A 14,933-nucleotide genomic window follows, 5' to 3' on the forward strand; every position below is an offset into this window, starting at 1 on the left:
TACTTTAGTAATTGTGAGTGGTGAGTGGCATTTAAAATACAAACAACTGGATTATTGTGCAACACATTTATTCAGTTAGAATGAGATTCTAGATTTTTAAGATGCAATTATTCTTCCTTGTCCATCCTCCTAAGGAAAAAAAGAGAAAGATGTTAGTCATAGTCACATGCATAGAACACGCTGCCATTACAAGATTAGTTACCTCAATAAATCCAGGAAAGTTGAGCGCAGCCCCCTCTGTTTGGGCTCCTGTTTTCTTTTAATCCCAAAGCTTCCCATCACACCCCTTCCCTCTTGTTGGTTTACTACATCTTCTTCATAACTCAGTGTCTGTGATCCATCTTTGCCTTTGGAAAACACAAGTCTTGTGTGAATTATTGGTTGGGCATCATTTCCTTCTTCTTGGGGCATCACAGCTGAATCTGTCAGCTTGTCGTTCATTTGGTTAAAGTCATTCTGGTTTAAGACATGTAAATTCATCTCAGCTGCCAGAGGGATTTCATACAGTCCAGATCTTCCAAAACGCCCTTTTCCTTGAGATTCAACTACAAAAGCTGGTTTTTCATTTTCTGGAGGGATTGCCCATCCATCAACCAGTGTGAGGAGACTCAAGTCCCACATACGTCCATCACCTCCTAGTTCATTTACACTTTGAGCCCTAAGGTCATTTGTGGGTGTATTCAGAGGAGGCCGCTGAACTGTGGCTGAAGTTTGCAGCTCAGGAAGGTCATTTGATAGAGTGTCCCTTTCCTCCAACTTAATTGTCAAATTGTCTTCAGACATAGAACCAATATTCTCACTGTGTCCGGGATCTTGCACCTGTCCAGGTAACCAAAGGGTAAGTCTGGCAAATGGGTCCTGACTCACAACCACTACACCCTGAGGGGGTCTTGTTACAGAAGTACCAGAAACAATTGCGTCCTTATTGGCTGCACCAGCAGACTGTATGGAGCCCGTTAAAGGATTGCTGTAGGTTTCCTGTACTTCTGAGATAGAAGGCTCAGGACTCATCTCTACAGGCTTATCCACAATGACTAATGGGCCAATACTGACGGTAGCCTTGGCACCTGAAACGACACACTTTGAGTTAGACCAGAAACATGGACCACAAGTCCATTTGTTGTTGTGCCTTTTACCATAAAACACTGACCTTCAGGAAGCTGCTTGAGTGGCAGACCTTTACACTTTGAGCTGCAGCACCTACACACCTCTACATTTCCACCCAGGTCCTCCCATCTGAAGGAGAGGTCTCATTCAGTAATAAAAACAGATTCTAAACTACAGTTTAATGCGTGTACAAATACCTTGACTGCATCATGTTATAGTTGCAGGATTTAGAGCCAAAGTTGACACCCTGGTCTGAGACGAGGACACTGCAGTGGACGTACAGCTTTGGAAGAGAGTCAACAGGGTCATCCAGCTGAAACTTGTCCAATTTTATTTTTTTAATAAACACTCACCTCTGAAATTAAATAAGATGTGTTCAGGACAAAATTAACCAAATCCGCTCTGTTGGAGGCCACAAATTGCACGACAGCATGAGGAGAACCCAGCGGGGCTGTGCACCTGGCAGAGAGCAGGAATGTGATTAGATCATCATGGGAGAAAATTACAAATACTGCTCAACTGGCTGCTTACCCCTTATTCATTATGACTGCATGCCTGGATCTAGTATGAGGCTCAGGAGACGCAGAGACAAAACAGGACTGGATGAAAAGCTGCTGTTCTGCCCTGGTTTTGGTAGAAACCTGGAGGTTGACAACCTGGCCTCTTTTATAGATATTAGACTCTGCAGTTCTGGCCCAGGAGGCTGCAGGAAGAGTAAAACAAACATTTGACTGCAAATGGAACAGTCCAGCCTGCATACAACACAGCATATTTGACTCCGGTCATTACTCACGATTCATGGCTTTGATGTTAAAGGCCTTGCTATTTTCAGGATATGTTGAGTCAAAGAAGTTTGGATAGGACCTGAGAAGACATTCTCCTTCAGTACAGGGATTTGTGACCAATTACAAATGGGTTGGTAACTCAATAGATGCACCTTTTTTGGACACAGGAGAGGTGCACTGTGGAAGGAGTTTGCAACCAGGTGGGGGGAGGTCTTTTAAGGTTCAAGTGGAGAGAGTTGGTAAACCTCCTCGAGCCATTCTGCATCTGTGAGAGTATCAGAAATCCTTACATAGCTGTTGGAACTAAAGTAACTAGTAAATAATTTGGTCAACTCACCACAGGTGTTGTTCCACACTCATCCAAACCGTAAGTGAAGACATATTGATTTAGTAGCTCGCTGTTGCTATAGCAGCCATCACCCAACTGTAGCTCCTCTGCATTCAACGAGACCCCGTTGGATCTCTTGTCTACCAGCAGAATTAGCTCATTCTCATCACAAAACACCTGCACTCTCGGAACAATCACGATGGGAGGTAATTCAGCAAGCATGTGGAAGTCAGGCCTCAGAGTTCGCCGTGAGCTGAAGATGGTGTCAAATGGTGTGAAATCAAAATTTTGTTTAAAAGGAAGAGGCACGATGTTGTCAAAAAATCCTGGAACATCCTGGAAGAAAGTGTCACCTTGCTTTTTTATCACTGACTGAGCAGTGATTAAATTTCCAAGAAAAAGGCAAAGAAATATTGCCATCGTCCCCATTGCAAACATCAAAGTGGGGGCGATCCCTCTGATTATCCTCCAACCCCAGGCTGTCCTTAATAAGGTGCAGTGGCAGGAGGGACAGGTGCTGGCAATCCAGCTAACGAGGCAAACAGGCAATTATGCTGCATTAGAGGAGATGCCAGTGCAGCCAAGTGATGCTTTTTATATTATTTGTGTGTTTTACATGAAGAAGAGTTCAGCAGCTGCAATTTAAACAAAATTAAGTAGATCATTTATTTTGCTAATGTTATTCCCAGCTGCAAATATTTCAGATTTTTAGAGTCTTTGTTAAAGCCTGACAGATGAGGTCAATTGTGTCTTAAGCAGCATTATTGTCACGGAGGGTGAGAAATCAGAATTTTATACCCTCATACTGAGCCTGTAGATTCCCATGTCAGCAATAAATTTGGTGTGCCTTTGGGATAGTTTATGGGATCATGCTGCATAATTAAATTTTTATGTAGGAACCAGATCATACAAATTCAGAGGCCTCAAAGGACTCAAGCGTCAGGATGGCTAACTGTGGACATGTAGCACAGTGGAGGAAAAAGAATTCATACATATTTTACTAAGGTAAAAGCAGCAACCCCACATACAATACTTTGTTATATAATCATTATGCATAGCCTTTAATATTTGATTAGCATTTGTGATACATTGATGTACAGCCTATATCATTATAATGTTGCAGCCTGGTAAACATGGGGGCAATTTTGCTTACTTTATGTACTCCTGAGCCTATATATATATATATATATATATATATATATATATATATATATATATATATATATATATATATATATATATATATATATATATATTAAAAAAAAAAATATATATATATATATATATATATAATGATAGGCTACATCATATTAGTTGATCTCTATGTTGTATTACTAATCTAAATCTCAGCAAGGTAACATGAATCTTATGAAATACATGTAGCCTGGTGGAGTAAAAAGTACAATATCTACCTCCAAAATGTGGTGGAGTAGAAGTAGCATAAAATGGCAACACTCAAGTGAAGTACAAATACCTCAAAATTGTACCTACATACATTCTACCCCTGAGCAGCACTAGTACACTGTTCTACATTTGGAAAGACAATTAGACATCCATGTTTCAATCCTGCAGTCACTATAAAGTGTTCAAAAACACTACACATGTTAACTCATAGACCCCATTCATTATGATTTAATATATTTTTTTATTTTCTAGTAATAGTATTCTCGTTACAGACCTAACATAGAGACAATCCTTCCAAAAATGATGAACCAACCTTATTAGATGCATGTGTTTTTAAAAAGGTAAATGCCATTTTCCCCTTTCCTTGGGCTTACAGTGAACGTGAACCGGGGCGGGGCTTCCGCACAGGTAGGCGGAAGGTGATGCGTGTGTGTCCGCAGGTGAGCGGCAGCAGCAGAAGAAGACGACCAGCTAAGAGCGTCAAAAAGCTGTCAGAAATGACTCTAACACGACTTGTACGCTAATATGATCTAAGGGGACGTCAAATCAACCATGGTGAATTTAGGTAAGTGGACTTTCACGCGCGTTTCACTGAATGTGACAGAATGTATTCTGGGTATGGCTGGTGCTGCGTGCCTTAGGGCGTGGTCTGCGTAGTCCTTACCTGAGCTCAGAGGAGAAGAGACGCAGCAAACGGCCTACGTTTCTCTGACGGAGTGTGATATCTTACTTGTTGTGTTCACTTATATCAGTGGAATCTTTGCAACTAACCAGATGTGCCTTACATAGGGGTGGCCTGCTGGTCGGTTAGGCGTTTCACCAAAGTCTTAGCTGCCTAAGATTCCTAAGTATGGTATGTTGATAAGTCCGATCTAGACCCACACTATAGTATGGGTGCCACACTTAGCCTACATCTTATTATTTAACCTAAAAAAAGACCCCTGCAAGCAAAATGAAAGAGACAAGCTTTCTCTGTGTTCCCATCAGAAATCTTAATATCATATTGGAATATAAGTTATGTTCAGTTTTAAATGTGTTTATACTTTCACCACATCGATACGCTGATACAATATCACTGTGTGGTCATGTGTACTTGCCTGGCAGCAAAACAGACTAACAATATTATGACCAAAAACACCATGAGGGTTTTTTCCCCCCACAGCACCCAGCTAAAGGCTTAGATGAGACAGGTCCGTAACAGATATGTGTTCCTACCTGACCCCTCAGGCCAGCTAAATGGGGTGGTGATTGTTTGAACACCCCCACCCAAAGCTTTGTCCTGTTTGGTTAAGCTGGGGCTTACACAGGCCCTTGTGGGTGGATGTGCTTCACCTTTCCTCAGAGGAGGGAACAAAATACTGCAACACAATCCCCCTCAGACCCCTTCTCTGAATTGTCACCATAGCTGCAAAATTTTGCAATGTGCAGAAGTTGTGATCAGCTGCAGCCATCTCTGCAGGGGTCGGGGATAATCGTGGTAACAGCCTTATTCTAAAGCGTAGTCAGGGTGTGCTAACCACTGGCCCACTTTCATTTTGCTTTGCAGAAACCACAAGCTCTCAATGTACTGCACTTACAGTTCATTCTATACTTCATTTTGATAAACTTATGTGCCTATTGTAATTACATCTGAGAATGTAAATTTGATATTACTACTCTATTTTCATACTAAATATGGGATTAGTTACATCCTTCAGTCTGACAGCACGGGCTGTACACACAATGTAATGAAGGAATAATCAATGCTTGATTAAGATTATGAATATTATGATAAAACATTTCTTCTTCCTCTAGGAGTATGTTGTGCCAACCTCAAGGACAACAAAGCCCTGATGAAGATGGGGCTGGGGTTGGTGCTGGTGGGCCACGTCAACTTTCTTCTTGGAGCACTAGTGCACGGGGCTGTGCTCAGGCACATAAACGTGCACTCTCAGGCCCGCACCATGGTGTACGCCATCTCTAATGTCCTTGCTATAGTGGCAGGCTTGGTGGTAAGTTTTGCAAAAAAAACAAAAAAAGCCACTATGTGCATAAAGAACTCAACAGTAAAAATGTATATTTACCAGCAAATCACTATTGGAACCATATTGACTCATAACTTCTTGTGCCCCGTAGGGAATTATTTGTGGAATAACTGCCATTGTCCTGTCCAAAAACAAGAGAAACAGGATCCTGGTAAATACTCACTCTTTGGCACAGCTTGTCCCTCCATTCAGCACTCATGTCTGTCATTCGCTGGCTCCTGTCAGAACTTGCCCTTTTTGTTTTGGAGTGAGTGCATGTGTGTGTTGACATACAGAATATGCTATCTATTTAAATAGGTAAACATGCATGTACATGTTACACAAGCATTATGCAAACATGTAATTCATTCAAATATTGGATGTCTTTCCGTGGACTTGCTGCATGTTCCTAGAGCTTTTGTAACATTTTAGAAAATAAATTGTATTGCTATTATTGAAAAGCATGTTATCTTTTGATGAAAAATGTCTTTCACTCACTAACATACTTGTGTTGTGTTTTCCTTGCAGCAGTGGGTCTTGTTGGTCATCAGCTTCCTGGCAGGTCTCTTGGCTATTGCCTCCACCATGAGTGTGTCAGTTTCTATAGTGAAAGCCATTATTAACAAAGGATGGGGCCTGCTAACACACTGCAAGTTCTTCGATAAGGATGTCGGCTCCTCCACAGTCACATACGAATGCCCCTTTGACCCCACCCGTATCTATGTAAGTTGAATATAAATATTTTGTTTATCAGCGGGTTTTTATACCAACTTCAATTGCTGCTGCAAAAAAGAACAATTTATTAATCAGAGGTTTGTGCTGGCGTGTTTTTATGTCAACCAGGGGACAACTATCATTCTGTGGGTGCCTGTCATCCTGATGTCTGTGGTTGAAGCGGTGTTCTCCTTCCGCTGCTTTGCTGCCTGTACTTCATTCCTCTACCTCTGTCCGTGCAGGAGGAAGCCGACCAGGGCCAGGAGGGTAAGCAGTTGTCAGATGAGTGACTCTGTTGACAGCGTTGAGTCCCAGACGCACCAAACCGACATCAAAGAACTAGTGTATTTGTGTCCCTGTGTCTCAGCCAAAAAGTTGATCTCAAACACATCATAAACAATACAGCTAAGCCCGCGTTCCGCACCTGTACCACCAGCAGGCAGAATACTTTTGTTTTAATGAAAAATGTTTTAAGCATATATATAAATGGAGCACTTATGTAGTCCTGTAAGCCTACACTTTTCAAAACAATTCAGTGGAAACCCTGGAACTTCTAAAACCGAACAGAAAAGTCCATACAGCCAAAAACTGTATTGTCACCTTGATGAAGGCTATACTATATATTTACAAGAAACTCAGCATTCTCCAGCCTGACCATGACATATTTTATTAAGAATGACGTACTGTACTGTATGAGGTTACACAGTCTTTAAAACGATAGACTAAGTAGCCTATTAAACTATTAAGTTTCGCTAATATTCATTTATTGCGTCATACAGAGTCTAATTTTAAGAAAGGGCTCAGTTGAAGCAGAGCAGCAATAAAAAAAGCATTAAATCAAGTCAGAGCTTCAACAGTAAACTGACCTGGCTTCATTATGTACACAGACAGCAACGTGACATTGAGTTTAATACAAATAGAAGCCAGTGGTTAAGACCTGCTGACAAGGCAAACCCGAATAAAGCAGTGTAGCAACTGTGAACCCCCCATTTCATGTGGTCTCAGTGCATGATCACATGGTTTGATCTGTGGTTGAACGTTGGCTTAAAGTAAATTGAAAAGAAAGCCACAATGGCTCGGTTGATGTCATTGGATTTCATTGTCATTCTTGTCACAATTGTGATTTTCTCATTACCTTTGCTAATACTATTTATCCAAGTGAGTTTCTCTTAAATCGAATTGATGTCATGTTTCAGGTGCGTATCCAGAGATCTGTTGAAACTCCATCACTGCCTCCTCCAGATCCAGACCCAGAGAGCGATGCTGTTGCTGAGCCTGCAGAGCAGGATGAACTGCTGGAGGACACTGCAGTGGAGCAGAGTGCATGGCTCTGAACCAACTAAACCTAAAGGGATAGGTTGCAAACTGCTTGGCTTTACAGGAGAATACGTAACCTCATGTGAGGTTGTTGTATTGAGTGTCTGTTACACATTAAATGTCTCGAGACATTTGTGGGACTTAAATCAGCAGAAGCAATGACGTCTTATTTCTGTTGGTTTGGTTTTAAATTATCAGGTTTTGTTTGTGTACTGGGTATTGTCTTGAAAATACAGAGCACTGTCACCTGTACCTTGATATTAAAATGATTTTCCAAAAAATGGAATTGTGTCAATCATCTCATCAGACAAGACTTACAATTATTAACAAGCTTATTTTGAAAAACTTTACAAAACAAAGCTACGTAACGTTTAAGGGCAGTTTTTATTGGTGTTAAAAGTGTGGTCAACGCACACCGGGGTCTGTCAGATTTAAGTGACATGAACATTTTTATGGTTTCAGAATACAAATATATACACAACAAATTTAATTCTGGGATTTGTCTTGCTTCCCATTTTACAAAGTACTATCTTTTGGATATTCAAATCTTAGTGGAAGCTAGGCCTGACACCATCAATCACATGACAGGACTCAAACATCTTCATTATTGTGTGGCAGGAGTCCCAGAACTTTGAAAATGCCAATGCGTAAAAGGACAAGATAACTAAATTACAACCTAAAATATAGGACTGTAATTTACTTACACTGTGCCATGTAAAGAGGTAGTCAGGTATACACTCTTAACCACTCTTGTTGACCTTAGCAGGCAAGACCAGGGACAAATGTATTACAGAAAAGGATCTATTGTATAAACATGCTTCATCTACATATTCAAAAGACACATGACAGAAGTGGGACTGTAAACAGAGTAGCCAAAAATATCTATGATTTAAATAAATTAAATCCATCAGATATATAAAAGCATACATGTACTAAGCCATTTTTACAGTTTTCATCACAAGGGGAAAAGCAATTGTGATAGAATAAAAAGATTAAGAATAAAAAATGAGAAAGCATACAAAAACAAGACTCAAAAAAAAACACTCAGTTTGACCTCAGCCCATAAACAGGTGAGGTTGAAAAGGTGTCCTAGAAAATATTAAAGAGCCCCTGCCCCGTTTTGGGGGAGTGGGGTCTCATTACAAAGGTATAGTTCTTCACTGATTTCCACAGCAGCAGCAGCCTGGAAAGAGATTTTATCCAAAATATCTTGCTTTAAGATGCGTTGTGATCAGCTGCACTGGCATTATTGGCTGCCAAGGACCTCAAGGTGTCTTGGACTCCTCTTTTGGCCTAAAGGAAAGAAATGATTAACACTCCCAATAAGCCACTTCTTGGAAAACATGGGTCAATAAATGTGTGCAGTGTTTTCTCACTTTGATGTGTCCATTTTCTCCTCCTCTGGCACTTTCTCTTCCTCTTTTACTTCTATAAAGATATTAAAAAATTCAAAGTGATTACAACAACAACAGCCTCTGTATTATAAATGATGTTCTGAGTTAAAATGTTAACTCAAATATGAATAAGCACTAATAAGATCTCCTTTAAGTTCACACCACAACACTTTCAGTCGTCAGATCTCAGGTTTTGGGCCTTTTGCTAGATGTTTATATGACTATTGCCACAATCACAACCATGCAAGATGCAGTCATGAAACTTCGCATGTTTGTTGACAAAATCACCTGTTTCCACAAGTCTTTATTATACTTATGTATATATATATATATATATATATATATATATATATATATATATACACACACTATACTACGCAAATGTCCGGTACAATCGAACTGGGCATCAGCTGCTGATTCTCCAGTGTATTCGCAAAGATTGAATGGACGTGTCGATGACGTTTATATCATGCGCCGCTCAACAGTGGAGGAAAACAAACCAACGGTGAAGGGGGGTTACAAAAAAAAAAAAATGCATCTCCAGTTGTGATCTGCATGTGTGTGTGAAAGAGAAACTGATTCTCCTAACATCGTCTGGTGTTCATATGTGAGTAAAGTTCCTGTAGTTGCAGGTGACACTTGCCCCCAATTTCCCCTCAACCTGTGTCTTGTTGTACTCCTGTTGGCTGTAGTTCCCTGGCAGGCACAGATATTTAGCCTGCTAGATATCTGGAATGCACATGCGAGGCACCAGCAAGTCTCCTGGATCGCATCTTTGAACAGTTCATACGTAAATATCACTTGAGCGCCGGTTTGCAAGTGCTGAGCCAATGGCGTTTTGCTTCTGATCTTAAACAGAGCTAAAGTTGTGTAGTGTGAACTTGGCATTGTATAACAAAATGACATGAGTGTGGTGAGATAAAAATGAAAAAAAAAATGGATAGATACCTTTTGATTCCTCCTCACCTTTCTTCTCCTTTTCTTCTCCCCCCTCTTTCTCTCCTTCAGTTTTGGCTCGCTTGGCTTTCTTGAAGCTGGCTGCATTTCTGCGGCCTCCTTCGCCTTCATCCTCAGAGTCAGAGAACTCCTCCTCACACGCTATCCTCTTGTCATGAGCGCGGACTGAACATTAACAGAGGAAAGGGTTGAATTAAAACATGGAGCTCTATTGTTCCAGAAGATTATCTGCAAGGTGCTGGAGATGTGGACGAAAAGTAGGACTATGTGAGAGGTTCTTACTGGAGATGCGTTTGTTGGGGTCGTCATCCTCCTCATCTCCACTGTCCTCCTGTACAGCATCCTCGGGGATGGCCTGCATTTGAACTCCTGGGGCGTGGGGCAGCATACGTAAGTTCTCAAACAAACGTTGCCTGAAAGACAGAATGCAGGTTGAACATACTGGCCATTAAACAACCAGAGACACAAAGCTGGCCAAGTTATTAAGTTTCTCACAATGTAAGAAACATTCAGAAGAAATAATATGCACTCACTTGATCTTCTCCAGGTAGTCATTGGTGTTCTGATTGGTCATGTTGGAGGGGCTGATGTGCAGCTTGAAGTCTGGTCCGAAGTATTCAAAGTAGTCGTTGTATGGGAGCTCTGCCAAGTCAAGTTTACATGTTTTGTCATTAGTTAATAAATATGAATGCTACTGAGATGTTTTGTTGTTTAATGACCAAGGGATCTGGCAACTGACTTATCAATCATTTCATCAATATTTAATTATCTCCAATGTATTGTAAAATGTTTTTGTTTACTGAGAGTGTTTGATTGCCATTCAGTGAGTATAAAAGACTCACCGTTTGGGATGGAGGTATCAAGGGCTACAGCAGTCTCATACGTCCAGCAGCGTGCCACATTACGGATGGTGTAGCCTCCTCCGCCCAGCATCAGCAGCGGCAGGTTGAAACTCTTCATGTACTCCACACACTTGGCATGGCCTGAGCAAACAGCAGGGAAAAAAACAATTTAGCTGGTAGAAAATGACTTGGTTTCTCAGTTAAACTTTATCCAAAACAGCTGCAGACCACTTTGCTTACAGCGTCATCAGGAGATGCTTTGTTAATTTACCTTTAATTGTGAGGTTAAAGCAGCCGAGCCTGTCTCCTGACAGAGAATCAGCTCCACACTGCAGAACCACTGCACTGGGTTGGTACATCTCCATCACCTTAGCCATGATCTGCACAAACAACAACATACACTCTCTCAAATACTTCTGTCTATCAAGGGAGGTCTTGACTACAAAAACATTCACAGTCAACAAGTCTTTGTTTACTCACAGGTTTGAATATGGCTTCATATGACTCGTCATCAATTCCATCCCTCAGTGGGTAGTTCACAGCGTAATATTTACCCTTTCCAGCACCGATGTCCTGCAGAGAACAAGGCAAATGTCAACTCACTGAGCGACTGTGACAATATGACTTCTATCTGTAAAACAATGTCATGGTTTACCCTCAGGTCGCCTGTGCCAGGGAAGTACTCTCCATACTTGTGGAAGGACACCGTCATGACACGGTCTGTGGTGTAGAAGGCCTCCTCCACACCATCTCCATGATGGATGTCAATATCTATATACAGAACTCTCTGGTGGTATCTGGAAAGAGGGAAAACATCTTTTAAACTTCTGACCTTGCCTATGAGAAGCGGCCTTTTCTAAAATGATGTATTAACCATTCTTTCTGAACATGAGTTTCCAAAACAGACAATTGATCAACCACGCAGAGTATCATCCACTCTTGCATATCTCCACCTGTACTTGAGTGGCTATGATAAGGCTATTGAACTCACTTCAGTAACTCCAGAATAGCCAGTACGATGTCGTTGACATAGCAAAACCCAGAGGCCTCAGACTTCTTGGCGTGATGCAGGCCTCCAGCCCAGTTGATGGCAATGTCCGTCTGCTGTTTGTTCAACTTCACTGCACCGGCTGGAGCACAGAGAAGAATTACCAAGGTGCTTATACTGAACTTAACAGATTACTGAAACAATGATGGCATGATTACTGCCCAATACAGCACGTCTGACTGAGCGGTAATTAAAAATAAAACTTACCAACGGAGCCCCCTCCTGAGAGCTGGCAGAACTCAAATAAACCATCAAACACCGGACAGTCCTCTCCCACATTAACTGCAAAGCAACAGGAGTGAAATAAACACACAGTTCATTTGATGGGCACAAAACACAATATTCTATTAACACAAAACAACCTCTCTAACCAAACTTACATCTCTGCATCTGTTTGCTGTACTCTGACATGTTGTCCGGTCGAATTGAACGCAGGAATTTTATGTAATCATCACTGTGATACTTGGTCATCTCTTCTCCACTGGCTTTGTGTGGACGCTGAAACACAAAGAGGACAATTATTATTTCCTGCTGAGACGCACAAGGACAGTCTATAAGAAGCCCTTTTAATATAATTTCACATACATATATCTCCATCTTTCTGTAGAGCCCATAGTTGAGCAACAGGTTGTGAGTCATGCGGATTCGGTGGGGCTTCATGGGGTGCCCCTGACCATAGTAATAATTTCCAACATCACCTGAAATGTAAAGAAATAAAACACACGTTGGATTATTTGATTATTTCAATTCACTCAATTTAAGTCACCACAACAAAGTATACCACACATCACATACCAGCAGTCAAACAGTGGTCAGCAAATACAAGCTTGCAAAGCACAATACACGAGGAACAGGCAATAAAAAAGGAAGAATGTTTTAAAAAGTATATAAAAATAAATAAATAATTAGATATGCTATTCATGAGACTGGTGGATGTAGGTATGAATCAACAAATGCAAAAACTTCAACAAATGAAAACATGAAGCAAACTATCATGATAACTTCCTGTTTAGAGCAGGTTAATGCACTGAAATGCACTTTTTTTTACTGGCTATTATCATATTTTGCACGTTATTTATGCCTTTCTGATTTGCACTATCCTCTTTTGATGCTGTAAAACAGAAAACTTCCCCATTGTGGGATTATCTTATTTCATCTTATCTTTAAGGGTCATGCAGGACCTCAAAAACCATCATCAGAACGGTTACGACCTCCAAACTCAAAAAGACTTAAGTCCCATCGCCTCTGAAACTATACAAAGTACCCACCAACACAAACACTGTGTTACCGCAGAGATTAATGTCGACCAAAACATTATTTTACGCTGAATTCATGGCATTTGAAGGCAGCACGGTGGGCCATTTTAATGTTAGCTCCGCGTTAATTGCGGTTGACAATGAAGTGCTCATATCCATTGTTAGCTCGTTAGCTAGTAACGTTAACTAATCTAGTTTAAATAACTAACAAATGCCGGATAAACGTCTAAAATCGCATTTGGAAAAAAGGGAGAAACCGGTGCATCTAGGGAGCAGATACTATTATGGCATTAATTGTGCGTGTGTGTGTTTGGGCAGTTAGCGGCACTGTGTTAAGACTGAGATGATGAGCTAGCTAGGTTAGCTTAGCGTGCCCAGGTTAGCAAGAAGGTGGAATAAACTGCAACCTTTGTTGACGGGAAAAAAAGTGGTGGGTTTCATTTATCCGCGCGTCCGCTTTCTAAAGTACAGGCACAAGAGTACTCACCGTCATAGTAGTAGCAAACTTTTTTCTTTGTTCCTTGTGAAGTAAGCGCCATTTTACTGCTTTTTTTGTAGGCTGGCTGGCTTTTCACCGCACACCACCACCAGGAGACAACAGCGACAAGAGGCGGATAGTTTGTAATAAACGTGCAACCAACGCGGATGTAACGTGCGCTGCTCTCCACAGGGGGCGACAGAGAGACGAAGCCTGCACACTGCACGTTGACATTGAGTTTAAGTGCATTAACGTTACTTTCACAATTTAAGTATTATTAAAATGTAGGCTAGTAAGCAAAAAAAGCCAAAAACAGAATGGTTCCCATAGTATTACATTATTATTATATTTTCAGATTAGTATAAGTGATGCATGGATGTGTTCCGTTCCTGTAATGAATGCAGCTGTCGAAGGAGGAGCTATTTTGTACCTACTTTAAAGCCCAGAGATCTTCTACAGGCGTTTGGTTTTATCAAAAATCTGTCTGGAAACATATTATTAGCAAATATACATTTGTGAAAAAATAAATAAATACATTTACACAACCTTACTGGCTTAAAAGTAAAGTCCCCATGCACATACAATCGAGCTGAATGATTTAATGTGCCTTCCAAATCCAAATGTATGTTTAACATTAATATACGATTTACACATATATGAATATATTATTAATGATCGTTGTAATATCTTAGTGTTCGATGCATCATAAAAAGATGTGTGTATAGGCTTTAGGCCACCCTATCTGTTAGGTCCAATTTAATATGAAACTCAATTTAATACAGTATTTGTAGTAGGGGGTCCCTGCTTTGTCTCTCTTTCAGCTGAGGGTTTAATGGCCAAAAAAACCTTAAAGACCCCTGATCTACGGCAATGCACAGTGATGGGAAGTAAGTACATTTACTCAAGTCCTGTCTTAAGTCCAACTTTGAGGTACTACTACTTTACTTTAGTAATTCCATTTTACGCTACGCTACTACATTTCAAGAGGACATGTTGTACTTTTAAGTCCACTACATTTATTTGGTAACTGTTTCTTTACAGATACCAATTATTAATACAAAATATCACCAACAAATAAAATAGTAAATATTGTTCTCGGTTAAGCTACACAGCAGTGTATAAAATAATTCAAATCAACCCTACCTTTACCAGCTGCAACATTAAATTGATATTTACATTAATCTTTCAATAATTATAATCCAATAATAAAAACAGGCTATTCTGCATAAGGGCTACATTACTTTTTGTACTTTAAGTACAATTTAATGCTAATACTTTTACTTAAGTAATATTTTGAATG

At 40.4% G+C, this 14,933-nt stretch overlaps 2 protein-coding genes across 2 annotated transcripts; one reads left to right on the forward strand and one right to left on the reverse strand.

The window, feature by feature from the left end:
* The first annotated feature begins 4,043 nt into the window (after positions 1-4,043).
* On the forward strand, positions 4,044-7,930 carry tmem54a (transmembrane protein 54a). Its single transcript, XM_083923646.1, has 6 exons — positions 4,044-4,189; positions 5,419-5,615; positions 5,740-5,799; positions 6,156-6,350; positions 6,471-6,608; positions 7,538-7,930. Exons 1-6 carry the CDS (start codon positions 4,177-4,179, stop codon positions 7,673-7,675), a joined length of 741 nt encoding a protein of 246 aa, XP_083779772.1. The 5' UTR covers positions 4,044-4,176; the 3' UTR covers positions 7,676-7,930.
* Positions 7,931-8,037: 107 nt separating this feature from the next.
* Positions 8,038-13,746, reverse strand: LOC310954552 (histone deacetylase 1). The gene is made up of 14 exons (XM_083924068.1): positions 13,643-13,746; positions 12,485-12,597; positions 12,280-12,397; positions 12,107-12,181; positions 11,843-11,981; positions 11,507-11,648; positions 11,332-11,424; positions 11,123-11,231; positions 10,852-10,992; positions 10,543-10,651; positions 10,292-10,422; positions 10,001-10,174; positions 9,035-9,086; positions 8,038-8,951 (listed from the first exon to the last, which is right to left on the reverse strand). Exons 1-14 carry the CDS (start codon positions 13,692-13,694, stop codon positions 8,924-8,926), a joined length of 1,476 nt encoding a protein of 491 aa, XP_083780194.1. The 5' UTR covers positions 13,695-13,746; the 3' UTR covers positions 8,038-8,923.
* Positions 13,747-14,933: the final 1,187 nt, after the last annotated feature.

Source organism: Echiichthys vipera, assembly GCF_963691815.1.
Source record: "Echiichthys vipera genome assembly, chromosome: 12".
Taxonomy (NCBI): Eukaryota; Metazoa; Chordata; class Actinopteri; order Perciformes; family Trachinidae; genus Echiichthys; species Echiichthys vipera.